Below are 15409 nucleotides of genomic sequence, written 5' to 3'. Positions count from 1 at the left end.
TGTGCAGTCTGATCATGGTCTGCACTGTTCGCTATTCAGCCAGTAAATTTTCAGTGAAAACCCCTTAGAATAATAAATGGTATTGCTAAAATTGAATGATTGACCAGTCCATTTTAGAAATTTAGCAGGCTAAAGGTTAATTAAAATATTTGTTTACATATCATGTCTTCAGCATTCTGAGATGACCTTATACCCCAGTCACACATACGGCGCGGATACTACGTCTAGCTACGGACAGAAACGTAGTAATCCGTATTGATCCGTACCTGAACCGTACCTCAGAGTAGTCATTCGTATTAATCCGTAGCCATTTGAGCATGACTTCAGGCCATCTTGGCTGAAACTTATTCATCCGTAGTTAAACATACTTAAACGTAGTTATCCATGCAGTAACGTATCTCGCCGTAGCTGAACATAGTTGTCCGAGGCTGCTCATACTTAAGCATAGTCCATTGTAGTTTACTGCAGACCCGTCCGTGCACTGGGCAAGTTGCAAGGCGAAGTAAAACGTAATTCAACGTAGTACCTCGTACCTATCTGTACTTATTCGCGTCCTGTATTGTTTTGTTTGTTTCCTGTTTCTCATCATTTTTGCCGTACTAAGACGTACTGCTCCGTAGTTATACACCCACAGACTAATCGTATCCGCACCGTACCTCAACGCACGGACATATCCGTATGAGTGACTGTAGCTTTACAGGGCAAGTTACATAACTCTAGCTTTTATTTTATAAGAATTATGTCCCTTTATAAATAATGCTTCTTTCAAAGATAAAAGCTTTGTGCAAGTTTTGCATGTAAGTATGTTTTTAAGAAGCTACCATTTTTAGATTACATGTATCCAAAAGTCATGTCTTTTAGGAGTCATGAGGTGACCTGACATGGCAAGTTGCGTTACTCAGGTTTACACTTTGACAAAAAATATGCCCAATTTTCAACTTTATAGAGACCTTTGCTAAAGCTTTTAAGCTAAATATTAGGTGGAAGGACCTCAAATAGTCGAACGCCATGTCTTTAGACAGCTGCTGTTAACTGTGTCATTTTTTTCAGCATGAGCAGGCAGTGAATAGTTCAGAGATTTGTTCATGAATTATCTATAGATTATTAGATTTAAGAAATATGCTTGAGTTGTGCAGACAAAATATGACACAACTTTAGGGGTGCAGTTTTAATCCATGAAAGAACAAGACTAAGATTGATTTTTATCACTGAGACAATTACATTAAACAGACATTACCAGTCAGGGGTGTAACTGTTTCAAGTTATAGCAGTTTATAACTCATTTCAGTTACTGCCTATACTTTCATAACTTGTTTCAGTTATCATAAAATATTACAAACCCCTCCTGTGCCAATTCCTCATTTTGAATGAGACTAATGCAATTATTTCCTGCATCCTTGACCTTTTATCTTTCCAATTATGTAGTAAATTTTTTTATGCAAGGCTGATAAGATTTTAGGCAAAAGTTTTAAAGCTATAAAACTCTTAACATCCCATTATGCTTATCAGGTCATGATCAGACTAAAAGAGAATTTGATTAACCACAGTTTGCTACTAATTACACTTTAAAGGTCACTTTGTGAGAACAGCAAAAAGACTTTTTTTTGAATAACTTATCTCAGTTAACTATATTTTCATAACTAATACAGGTTATAAAATGCTTGAAAAAGTGACTGAAATAGGTTGCATAACTTAAAAATGCCCCTGACTGATTACTGCTTATGATTTGATCATAGGTACTCTGCGGCTGGACATAAATTAAAGCTGCCATGTTGACTACCCGCAGTGATTTAACTGTTATTTCTCCAATTTGAAATTCTTTACACTTATACTCACTAAATACACAGCTTTCGATTTAAATGCTTCTTTAAAATATTCAGAATTTGCCGATGATATTAAAAAAATGACAAGGTTACAATTTTAACTCTTACGCCTTTTTTTTTCAACCAACGGAAGTGGATTGAGCCCGACTTGGCAATGAAAAGGCTTGTGAACTCTGGGAATGTCGCTCTTGTTACCTATCCTCCCAGATTTTATCGTTTGCATTGCCAAACTGGATTCAATCCACTTCCATTGGTTGAAAAAATGGCATGAGAACTTATATGTAACCTTGTCATTTTTTTAATATCATCGACAAATTCTGGAAGTTTTAAAAAAACCATTTAAATTGAAATTTGTGGCTCATTTGCCATTTGGTGACTACATAATCATGTAAAGAGGAAGAAACAGTGTCAAAATGTCAGCTGTATATCCAGCTGCACGGTGCCTCTTGATTTGATGACATGACACACCCGAAAATAAATTTGAATGTCAGTATGGAAAAATGTTGATGCTTGAGGTTTCATGTAACTGAACTTACTTTAAAAATGAATATGTACTTGTAATAATATCTAGTATAGTACTTCAATAATTGTTGAATTATTTCAGAAAACATAACAATCCGGTACACCATAAAGAGTTCATGAATAAATCATATGTTGCAGGAAAGTCACAGCCTGATTTCTGTATTCCCTTGTAATATTCAGACGCACAAACTGTTGTAACTAAGCAACACAGTTTTGTCCTGAAGATAATAACAGTAATTTCCCACAGCTGTCCTTTGATTAAATTGGTGATGATATCATTAATTTCCTTCAGCTTTCTCTGAGTTTTGATATTTTCCAATAATAATTACTGGCATAAAAAATGACCCACTGATAGAATTTATTAACTGAATAAGTCCATTGATTTTCAAATAGATACACATATTAAGATTTATGTTCACCATTGTAATAACACAAGAAATACATAAGATATAACCAAGGTCACTAGCTCATTATAATAGAGATTGGTGTTTGCTCCACAGGTACTAGAGTTGGACCTATAGGATGAAAAATTATGACCAGACAGACAGATGTTGTCTCTTCTTTGAAAACAGAGTATTTTATCTGTTTTGTTGTATTTATTTCATCCCAGGTCCAGATCTATTTACTGTGCCTCTGGTCTTCTTTATATCAAAGGATTTTCATAAAACATATTAGCATCAGTTGCTAAAAAAAACCACATTGGGTCATGCGTTCTTAGTGCATGACCCAGGTCACTAGGTCTTATGTCAAGGTCTCACTTGTGGGGTTAAAGGTCATGATGATATCATTTTGTGTCCCCTAATACCAAAGTGATACCTGGGGGTATCAGTTACCTTCAGGGATATATATATAGCTTGTGTTCAACAAAATTTATTAGTGTTTGGTAAAAACCAGGTGTTTTAACTTAAGAAAAAACACATGATATAAAAGATTTTTTGACATTTATTCATTTTGAGACTATACCTTGTAAACAGAACTATATATCGAACAAACATAACTTTCAAAATGGCCCAAATAGATTCCCATGGAATTTGCACAAACTAACTATAACAAAGAATTCCAGAATCTGAATGGATCGAGGTATCATTTTATGTTATAGAATATAAATTAGTTTTGAAAATTGATACCTTTTCCTTACATTACAGTATCATATTCCATGAAGATATGTTTTGTTTTTCAGTGGCTCTTCATAATGCTCTACCATTTATTGGTTTTGGTTTCCTCGACAACTTCTTGATGATTCTTGCTGTAAGTACAACATTTTTCAGAAGGTTGCAATAATTCACTCGAGCTTTTAGCTGAGGTGATTTTACTTGTAATTTCCTCAGTTAGTTATTTTTGTATAGTAATCTTGTCATCAAGATCTGTGTTGGCAGAAATTTCTCTGTAGACCTTCATTTCCATTCCAAGCTTAGTCAATAATCTGTCTTGATTTTATCCGCAAGGTCTGTTTTAACGGAAATTGCTCTTGAAACCAGTTGTTGCCTGGATCATTTCTGTTCTGTTACTAAATTAACACGGTGTGATAACTTTGTCTAAAATGGCTGCTGTTTTTAAATGAAATACTTAGTAAATAAAAAACCTTATTAAATTGTATCTCTTTATCTTCAAAAATTTTATTGATGTTGCTTTTTTGTGACATATACCATTTGGCAGTAAATGCACAAGTGTCCTTTAGGAACAACAAAATATAGACTTTTTTTCAAGAGAGCATACACATTACGCCCTGAAGAGGCTTTGCAGCAGTATCTTTAAGCTTCTGTCAATGTCCCATGTTTTACTTTCTCAGAAAATTTGAGACCACCATCAATTTTAATAATTGAGTTATTCCTGATTACATCCCATTATTGTGTCTTCCATACTCCAAAGAAGCCATACAGCATTTTGTAAACTGATGTATTGCTGACAGCTACATTATAAAAAGACAGTGTTTGGGAGATGTTCCAGTGTTTGGAATATCAAAGTAAAAGCAGTATGGCTGAGTTACTTTATTTTCCTAACATTTTATTTTTGTTCTTATTGACTACAATATTGTGTCCTTCATGAAATCAAACACAGGTATAAATAAGAAGAAAAATCATTGACTTGCCTGCAATGCGACTCATTAGTGAAATGATGATGGTGATTCAAAGGTTTTAGCAGTAATTATCAAGCTGTATTCAAATAGTTGCCATGGCGATAAAAAAATGGCATGTAGAATGATTTTAGCTGGACAATTTGAAGAATAAGTGAGACCTATTCTGCTCACCTTTGCATTAGTTGAAATCACTTTGGTTAACATTTTGTGTTCAAGGTCATATCTCAGTAACCATTGTATGTTTTGGATTGAAACTGTACAAACTTGCAGGACTTCTGTTTCTTCACACATACTAAAATAACCAAGGAATATAACTTTTGGTTGAATTTAATGTAAATTATGGCCCTTGTTTAACTTAGAAAGTTTTTGGTTACAGTTTTTCATGCAAGTTATTATCATTGCCTTAATAATAAAAAAATTGATAAAATAACTTGGTTATGTACGAGGGGCGTTCAATAAATTTCCGGAAAAGTGCTCTCAATTCTTCATGTATCATCAAAAATAAATGAAAATGCTACAAAATATAGATTAGGGAATACTGAGTTGATATGTCAAAATTAGATTGTCTTTGGATAAATAATAAGTAAATGTGAGTCCCCATGGCAACGTCATGTGACGTCATCCGGCCCAATTTTGTCTCTTTTTCTATTTTACATGGGCTAAAACATTACTTGCCACTTACGTAGTTTTCAAGCTACCTTTTCTTAAATTGGGTGAATATTGATATGAAAAGTAAGCGTTACGCCAATAATGTCAAATTATAAATGTGACATCATTAAATTATTTGGCAGGCATATTGAGTTGGTCATCGCTTGAAAATCAGTGTTGAACGGATATGTGAGATAACATTTTGTGTTTTGAATCGAAAATCAAGGAAAGAGACAAATGCTATGCTGAAAAAGGTTTAAGGGACAATGCCCTGAAGAAAACAAAATTTTATTAGTGGGACATGACGTTTAAAAGTGGTCAAGCTGAGGACTTGTGTTACAGACATGAAAAATAACGTTCAGTCACATTTAATAAATTAAAGAGCTCCTTGATAGGGCATCAGTTCAGAGTACAATTTCTCCAGTACGACACCAACATCATATGAACAGTATTTACCGTATTTTCCCGAATTAAGGCCCCCCCTCTAATTAACGCCCCCCACCCATTTTGGAGGGAAAGAAAGTCAACAAGAAGGGAAAAAATCACCTACCTCTTTTTTATAAGTCCACATAATTAAGTAATTTACAGTACTAAAGTCCAATGTATTAAAAATTAAACACACTTTTAAACAGTCCATGTACCGTAAGTCCAAAACATTTGTACTAAGTACGGTACGTAACAGAAAATTAAACGGTAAATACATTTTTTATTTTGTTTTTACTCCACTCGCGCACACACTTCCTGCCGACTTTAAACAAACTTGCAGCAATGTGTCTACGATATACCCTTTTCTTCGGCAGTTTTAAGAACTTTTAATTTAAAAGCAGGCCCAGCAGCGTGTCAAACCATTGACATTGTGTATTGCGCAATTAGCTACCCGCATGTACTAAGGAAAATGTTATCGGTGTACACAGCTGTTTGGGTAATGACGTAATGTGTAGTGTCGCGAGCGTGTCAAAAAGCCAGACATGAAATACACGAGGTACCGTATTTAAATGCATAAAAGACACACTGCATTAAATTGGATGCCAAATAGTTACGTTTTGGGGGGATTAAACAACACAGAAACACTTTACAGCTAGTTTGAACCATGTTTTTAAGTTTTGTAAAAAATTTCATTTTTTATTTTTTTTTACCTCAAATAAACGCCCCCTCTTTGGAAAATGTTACGCCCCCGGGGGCGTTAATACGGGAAAATACGGTATTTATTCTTAGGAAGGTGTAAAATGCATTTAATGGTGATAAACATTGAATCAATGGTAATCACAAGTAGTATTGATTAATTGAGTGTGATATGACAGCATCATAATGACGTTGGGCCGCTTTTGAAGTGATGGCGTTGCCTAGGAGACGACAAATAAATATTGTGCATGTTCTGAAATCTGTAATTTAGGTATTTGAATTCAGTTGTTCATTTCCGTCATATTTTTAAATTTTAGCAAAATGAGACTAGAAATAAAGAAATGAGAGCACTTTTCCGGGTATTTATTGAACACCCCTCGTAATTAGTCTTTCCTAACAATATAATGTAAGTATGGCCCTCCTTTAACTAAGAAATGTTCAGATAGTGGAGCTACTGCTTTAGCCGTTATCACGTCAGATAGAAAGGCTAATTAGGATGTTAATAGGATCTGGGATACTTTCTATAAGCAGATTCACTTGTTGTTTGAGTGTACAGTAACTGTATTGATTGAATCACCTTGCTGTCTCTATTATCCAATTTTCAACATATTACTGGTATGAAAGAACTTTTTTTCACATTAAAAAAAAATGTGCAAATCTGTAGGAATACTGTTGTAATTTAAGACAGGGTTCTACAGACTTGTGGCATGTTCTTAACTTGCAATGTTTAACTAAAGTCAGGTTGCCACTCATGTCTGTCAACAAAGAGGACTTACATGCAGTTTGTTTGTTGGTTTTCTAGTCCCTGGTGTTGGATTCTGCAGTAACTTATAAAGTACAAGTCTTTTAGAGATATTTTCATGAAACCTGAAACATTTAATAGAAAGTCATAGGTAGAATATGGACAGTATTTTACTTCGTCCATTTGTCCATCCATTTGTCTATTTCTATGCCTTTGTCAGTCACACAAGAATGTTGGACTCAGTGGTTAATTATATAATTTACAAGTACAAGATGGGTCTTTTTTGGGGTAATTTAGTGACTGGTCCTTCAGTTTGAAGTTTTAATATAAAAAATTGTAGTTCCCAGAGCAGCATGCATAAATTCCCCTTCTGGTATGGACCTTTATTGCTTGCCAATATAGTCTGTAAAATGTAAAAGGCTTAAAGCCAGTTATTTATTCTTGCAAAGATATAACTGAAATCAGTTGCTTAAAATGGCACCAAAAGACAGGGCAGTGACAATATTTGCATCAGTATTCTTCTCCTGTATAGACAATATAATACTTCTGTCAAACTGTCTAAAGGTTATATGCTATTGAAGAACAGAAATGCCAGAAGACAATGGTGTAAATTTGATTTGCACTGTTAGTTTCCCTTACAGTATTGTAGCTTTAGATGGGAAATTTCCTGATTGATTTTCATTGTCAGACCTCAATTATCTGGCAGATCGAACCTCTCAGAACTTTTCCATCTTGGGGGCATTAAATAAACACAGCCTCTTGATTGTTATTTGTCAGCTTCTCGATTTTTGCTATGGAAAATAGGATGGTCTCATTACAGTCCGAAATGAAACACAGTGAAATTCTGTTAAAAGGAATTACTGTGTACATTATGGAACAATGTTTCAATCTTTATGTAAGCCATCAGTCATGTAAATATACAGTTTTCTTATCACAATGGTGCAAAGAATAGTTATGTTCTGAAAATCACTTTGTCCAACAGTCAGGGGTGTAACTGTTTCAAGTTAGCCTAGTTTATAACCCATTTCGTGGCCTCAACGCGAAATTAGTCTATGTGTATATAGAAATAGAAGCAGATAGACTAGTTTCGCGTTGAGGCCACGATTTGAGTTATTGCTAATACTTTCAGTACTTGTTTCAGTTATCATAAAATATTACAAAGCCCTCCTGTGCAAATTCCTCATTTTGAATGAGACTAATGCAATTATTTCCTGAATCCTTGAACTTTTATCTTTCTAGCTATACAGTAAACTTTTTTACCAAGGCTGATAATGTTTTATGCAAAAGTTTTAAAGCCATAAAACTCTTTACATCCCATTATGCTTATCAGGTCATGATCAGACTAAAAGAGAATTGAATTAACCACAGTTTGCTACTAATTTCACTTTAAAGGTCACTTTGTGAGAACAGCAAAAGGACTTTTTTTTTAATAACTTACCTGAGTTAACTATATTTTATAACTACAGTCAAACCTGTGAACAAAGACCACTCTTCGGAACAAGCAAAAGTGGTCTTTGTTCACAGGTGATCTTTATTCGGGGGGAAGGGTCACTTCTCAGTTCGCCATTATCATGCTGATAAAAAGTATTTTTACAGCTTCTTGCTTTCTTTATGTTCTATATATTAATTCGGCCGGTGCAAACTTGCAAACATCAATCACGCAGTACTTATTATGTTTGCTATAATGCGAAAGTCGTGAAATTTAGGTGGATTTCAAATATTTTCATGCCGGAACGGTCCAGCTTGGTCGTTATTGGGGGGCAAATATGGCTCTTGGGAATGAATTAGGCCGGTCGCTGGTCACGGTCGCCAGATGGTCGCTATTCACGGCCTTTTTATGAGCATTTTTCTACGGGGGGACCAGAGACCGGTCGTTGTCGACAGGTGGTCGCTATTCACAGGTGGTCGCTAGCACAAGTTTGACTGTATTAAAATACAAGTTATAAAATGCTTGAAAAAGACACTGAAACAGGTTACATAACTTAAAACAGTTACACCCCTGACTGTCCAAAATATTATATATTTCTTCATGTTTTTGTTTGTAGCTCCTGTGATGATATACTTTTCAGAAAACATTTTTTTAGAAAAACAGAATTCTTTTTGACATTTCTATAAATCTTAAAAAGCTATCAAAATTGATATTATGCATACTTATTTAGTTAGAAAAGCACTTGTATACTTTCATTACTACACACAAACTTGGAGCAGTTCACTGTTACAGTAGGACTTGAAAAGAAAGGAAGTTGATATAGCTGAGACAAGTCAGCCGCGCCATGAGAAAACCAACATAGTACATTTGCGACCAGCATGGATCCAGACCAGCCTGCGCATCTGCACAGTCTGGTCAGGATCCTGGTGATGCTGTTCGCTAATGGTTTCTCTAATTACTATAGGCTTTGACAGCGAACAGCATGGATTCTGACCAGACTGCGCAGATGCGCAGGCTGGTCTGGATCCATGCTGGTCGCAAATGCACTATGTTGGTTTTCTTATGGTGCGGCTCAAATACCGGTAGCTTCATTTCTTTTCCACATTTCTGCAGCACAATTTAAAGAACGACGTTGTTGGTCTCGGTAGATTTGAGCACCATGAACAACACCACAACAGAAATGATTATAAGGAAAATTATTGATCGTTGTTTTCCATTATATATAATTAAAACATATAATATCTGTGTGTTATAATACAAAAAAGTTGTGACTAAGAGTTGTTCAGGACAAATAATATTACTGTAAGGAGTGATCCACTCGAATACAGCTGTTCTCTGATTGTTCAAAATGAATGAATTGGTGTATTGATCACTTACTAGACAAAGCATACATGTTGTATAATAAATTGTTGTTTTCTTTACAGGGAGAGTACATTGAGTTTAAGTTTGGTGCTATGTTCGGTATCTCTACTATGGCAGGTAATTACAGCAAAATCACATACCAGCATACTTTTATAATTTTAAATTAATTACACTTAAATTAATTATTCCAGCCCATCTCTACAGGTCAGTATAATTAAAATTTGTTTGGAAACAACAAAAAAATGACCGAAGGTTAAGAGTACCCATGAGGTTATTTTTAACTTGCTTTTTTGTAATAATTGAACGGCAAGCTGTAAACCAGCTGCTCTCTTACTAGTCCAAAAGACTCCTTCTGACTCCTTCTAAATGAAGAAAGTTAGATATTGATCATCATCCAGTTTGCTGCAGTATATGTACTATGCTTAAGAAATAATTTATAGCAAAAGAGTGTTTTAACACTATTTATGCACAATGGGCGGTTATACGTCGGGCGCAATAATTTTACGAGGGCGCAGCCAGAGTGAAATTATTTGTACGACGTATTACACTCCCCCCCCCCCCCCCCCCACCTTAACTGCTGTGATTTTTCTTTTATAAAACTAGCATCAGTTTGCACCCACATCAAGACTATATGCAGAACACACAACCCATAACACTAGGTCCATGGTCAGTGCCACAATTGGAGGTGAAAAGTCAAATACGGTAGTCGTTGTGTCAGCTCAATACTGTCTAAATTGCTTGGAATATTATTTTCATAAAACTAACACCAGTAGTTTATTTCATCAATATAAGGTGCAGAGCATACAAGCCAGGTCACTATGTCCAAGGTCAAGGTTACAGGTCAGATATGAAATAGCTTAAATTCATTTTAGCTCCATATCCTCTAAACCACTGAATGAATGTCATAAAATTAGCATCAGTTGTTAACCTCTACGCCATGACATGCAGAGTGTACAATGCAGGTCAAGGTCACAGATAAATGTCAATTATCATTAAATAGCTTAAATTTGTATCTACTCCTTATCTTCTATTACCACTGAAGAAATTAGCATTAATTGTTGACCGCATCAAGATGACATGCAAAGAGCATGTCTTTGTGTCAGTGTTACCCTAGTCACAAGGTCCAAGGTCAAAGTTACACTTGAAGGTCAAAGGTCAGTATCACTACATTTCACTTTCCCTGAGACAGAGGGACATTGTGGGGTATTAATTGCATTTAGTTGGAAGGAAAAGTATTTGTAATTAACATAGCAAATGATTTCAAGGAAGGAGAAATCTTTTGAAACCTTGAAGTAACAGTCCATCAATTTTGTATAACCTCTATTTTGTATTTATGTATTTTATTTTCACATTTACATTTCTTTTCTTTTAGCTGCTGCCCTTGGGAACTGGATCTCAGATTTGGCTGGTGTACAGTAAGTAACTTGAACAGGGGAAACACAGAAGAAATGATAAACAAATCATTAAATATCGCCATCATCTGTTATTTTATATTATTTGTAACTTCGACAATCTGTATATAGTGCCACTATGGAAACGTGTAGGTGATTCCTTTGTCATTGTTAGTTTGGCAGATGAGCCTCTACTGTCTACTCAGTTACAGTTGATATACATGTATAAAAACATTTTGCTGCCTTATAAACCCCAGGATCATGTTAAATAAATAGCTGGTATGGAACTTGATTGTAAAAAGGACCTTTCCTTCATTACTAAGCAACCTTACATTCTTACAAGTTTGTGTCTGAAATTGATTAAATCATAGCCATTCTGTTATTAAGCAAATGAGCCGTGCCATGGGAAAACCAACATAGTGCGTGTGCGACCAGCATGGATCCAGACCAGCCTGCGCATCCGCGCAGTCTGGTCAGGCTCCATGCTGTTCGCTTTTAAAGCCTATTGGAATTGAAGAAACTGTTAGCGAACAGCATGGATCCTGACCAGACTGCGCGGATGCGCAGGCTGGTCTGGATCCATGCTGGTCGCACACCCACTATGTTGGTTTTCCCATGGCACGGCTCAAATGTATAAATCCAGAATTGGCTATAAGGCTAATGCTTCAACCTTGTTTGTCTTCCTATTGTAGAACTGCACATTATGTTGAGGTGGTTACAAGTAAATTTGGAGTGAAAGCACCAGCACTAACTCCAGAACAAGTTGACATGTCTTCCACAAGATGGGCTTCCAATATAGTAAGAATATATCTATCTTGCCTCAATAATGAACAAATCTCACAAGTTGAGATTATAATTTGTAAATTATCCTTTTTTAGCTAACCTGAGCACAAAGTGCTTGGGGTGAGCTATTGTGATCACTCACTGTCCAGGGTCCATCTGTCCACACTTTTGTTTAAACGACATATCCACTGAAACCTTGTGATAAAAGTTGATTATAACTGGCCAGGATGTTTCTTGGGTGGTCTTCTTCCAAAATTGTTCAAGCTGTTCTGCTTGGTTGCACATAGGGGCCGCCAGAGCTAAAAATAGAAATATCTTCAAACAACATCTAAACTGCTTGCCCTATTTTGAAATAATTTCACACAAATGGTCCTTTTGTAACCCTCTACCAAAATGTTTCTAATTATTCGGATTCTACAAAAAGCATGGCAACCAGGGGGAGTGGTCGCTTTTCCCTGTAACTATGTATTAAATGGAATTTACAAAAATCTTTCTGTATGAAACTCACTGCAGCTGGCCAATTTTTAAGATAATTTCACCCCAAATGATCTTTGTTTGACCCTCTGCCAAGATTGTTCAAATTAATCTATTTGTCAAAAAACATGGCTGTCAAAGGGCATGGTCACTTTTCCCTATATGTATATAGTGGAAACTTAAAAAAAATTCTTATATGAAATTGCTGGCCAGATTTTACAATAATTTCACACAAATGGTCCTTCTTTGACTGTCTACAGAAATTTTTATGCCCCCAAAGGGAGGCATATAGTTTTTGAACCGTCTGTCCGTCCGTCGGTCTGTCGGTCTGTCAGCCTGTCCGCAATTTTCGTGTCCGGTCCATATCTTTGTCATCGATGGATGGATTTTCAAATAACTTGGCATGAATGTGTACCACAGTAAGACGACGTGTCGTGCGCAAGACCCAGGTCCGTAGCTCAAAGGTCAAGGTCACACTTAGACTTTAAAGGATAGTGCATTGATGGGCGTGTCCGGTCCATATCTTTGTCATCCATGGATGGATTTTCAAATAACTTGGCATGAATGTGTACCACAGTAAGACGACGTGTCGCGCGCAAGACCCAGGTCTGTAGCTGAAAGGTCAAGGTCACACTTAGACGTTAAAGGATAGTGCATTGATGGGCGTGTCCGGTCCATATCTTTGTCATCCATGGATGGATTTTCAAATAACTTGGCATGAATGTGTACCACAGTAAGACGACGTGTCGTGCGCAAGACCCAGGTCCGTAGCTCAAAGGTCCAGGTCACACTTAGACGTTAAAGGTCATTTTTCATGATAGTGCATTGATGGGCGTGTCCGGTCCATATCTTTGTGATTCATGCATGGATTTTAAAATAAATACGCATGAATGTGTGACACAGTAAGACGATGTGTCGCGCGCAAGACCCAGCTCCGTAGGTCAAAGGTCCTAAACTCTAACATCGGCCATAACTATTCATTCAAAGTGCCATCGGGGGCATGTGTCATCCTATGGAGACAGCTCTTGTTCAAATTATTTCAATTTGGCAAAAATTGTGGCCACCGGGGCATAGTCATTTTTCCCTATATAATGTATGTATAATTATAGTGGAAAAATCTTGTTTGATATGTAGTGGAAAAGTCTTGTTTGATATGTAGTGGAAAAAATCTTCTTGTTTGATATGTAGTGGAAAAACTTGTTCGATATGTAGTGGAAAAATCTTGTTTGATATGTAGTGGAAAAATCTTGTTTGATATGTAGTGGAAAAATCTTCTTGTTTGATATGTAGTGAAAAAATCTTGTTTGATATGTAGTGGAAAAATCTGGATGTTCCTTGGGAAATCCTGCTAAAACTTGAGCAATATAGGGCCATCATGGCCCTCTTGATTCGTCTAGTAGCAGTAATTATTGTCTGCATAGACAATATCTGTTAACTTATATATTGGCACATACTTAGTCCTGTCATATACTTCTTGTTGTAAAAATACTTTTTCAATTTATATACAATATGTTATTTCAGGGTAAAGCTATAGGTGTTTCTATAGGCTGTATACTAGGAATGTTTCCACTTCTGCTCTATGAACCCAAAGAAAAGGCCAATCCAGAAGAGGAACCATCTTGATAGTAAACTAATAACAAATTTAGTAGGAATAGATCCAAGTCCTTGTAGAGGTCCCAGGTGTTTGCAGCATATCATATAGATGATTGTTAACTATAGTGGGTAATGTTCATCCAAGTAGGACACTGAACCTTTTCCATAGGCTTAAGCTAGAGGATGGATTTCTGGAATGTTTTAATGAATGTGGTTATACATGTTACACAAGTTATAGGTGAATTGCTTATTTTAAACTGATATAAATAGTGTATGTAACTTTAAAACTTAGATATTTTTATTGCTAATTAGCTTCTAGAAATTTGAATGTTTTGATCCTTGGCTACATTTTTAAAGTGTGCAGTCAGAGAAGTTTTATCTTTCAATGTGTTTAAAACACACAAGATGAAAAACAATTATGTATTTTTTTCCAGTCATTAGGCAGAAACATTTTTTTACTGACATTGACTGAAATGTTTTTTGCTGGCAGATTTAGATTTTCAATGTCAGAAATACCTATATGAGGATAATTTGTCACAAAGGATTAAAAGGGCCAATCTTCTTCATTTTTATATTCAGGATGATAGGACCTTTAAATTTTAAGGTGGCGGATGACTGGTCAAGCTTTAAATATTTAATAGTTTTTTGCATTCCTTATTGATATTTCATATTTCCACCTGACATGAGGTAAAAACTTAAGAAGATCTTGGAAAATTTTAAAACAAAGTCTTGTCTATACAACACTAGTTTTTACCTTATATTTAAGAATGGAGTACAGCTTAATTTAATATAGTCTGTATCTGTAGGACAAGAATTTAATTAACCAACATTACTTAATAGTTAAGGCACAGTTTTCACCTTGGACTTTACTCAAAATAGCTCACTCTTAGTGGTAGGATGTGGACATCAGAAATGTCTTTCAAAATACCCTTAATTTGATTACATGAAATGGAATGCTTCAACATTGCCTACCTCAAGGTGTAATGTGATGTGTTCAAATGTAATATCTAGATGCAGTATTCATATAATATGTAATATTCTAGATGTAAGATTCGTATGTAATATTTTACATCTCTTCTTTGTTGGAATGTACAGATTTATACATAACATTGATCTTGATATACTAATAAATGGATACTCTAAGAATAGAAAAAATATTACCCAGCTGCCTTGTTGTTTGAGAAACAAAGCAGATGTTATGTGTTGCCCTTTGTACACAAGTTCTAACCTTGCACAAAATAAAGTTGTAGCCAGATGGTTATTTTGCTACAGCAATTTTCTTTTTACCAATAATGCTTTTTCCTTTTTTACTGCCTTCTATAATAGTTTTAACTGTTTATGGCATGTGGCAGAAGAATTGTTACATTTGAGCCGCACCATGAGCATACACGTGATAAGTTCAGAATCCCAAAACTGGAGGTTTGCCATTTTTCAGCTGGAGTT

At 35.6% G+C, this 15409-nt stretch overlaps 1 protein-coding gene across 1 annotated transcript in view; it reads left to right on the top strand.

Annotated features, from left to right (window-relative positions):
• The window catches only part of LOC123524923 (transmembrane protein 65-like), a 32969-nt gene extending 17861 nt beyond the window's left edge, over positions 1-15108 (top strand). The window contains exons 3-7 of the mRNA XM_045303539.2: positions 3526-3593; positions 9788-9842; positions 11098-11140; positions 11809-11914; positions 13895-15108. Of these exons, the coding sequence (XP_045159474.2) occupies positions 3526-3593; positions 9788-9842; positions 11098-11140; positions 11809-11914; positions 13895-13996 (374 nt within the window). The 3' untranslated portion in view covers positions 13997-15108. The remainder of the gene's footprint in view (positions 1-3525; positions 3594-9787; positions 9843-11097; positions 11141-11808; positions 11915-13894) is intronic.
• Positions 15109-15409: the final 301 nt, after the last annotated feature.

Source organism: Mercenaria mercenaria, chromosome 3, assembly GCF_021730395.1.
Source record: "Mercenaria mercenaria strain notata chromosome 3, MADL_Memer_1, whole genome shotgun sequence".
Lineage (NCBI taxonomy): Eukaryota > Metazoa > Mollusca > Bivalvia > Venerida > Veneridae > Mercenaria > Mercenaria mercenaria.
The sequence above is the reverse complement of the archived record's forward strand: the minus strand, read 5'-3'. Positions and strand labels throughout refer to the sequence as shown.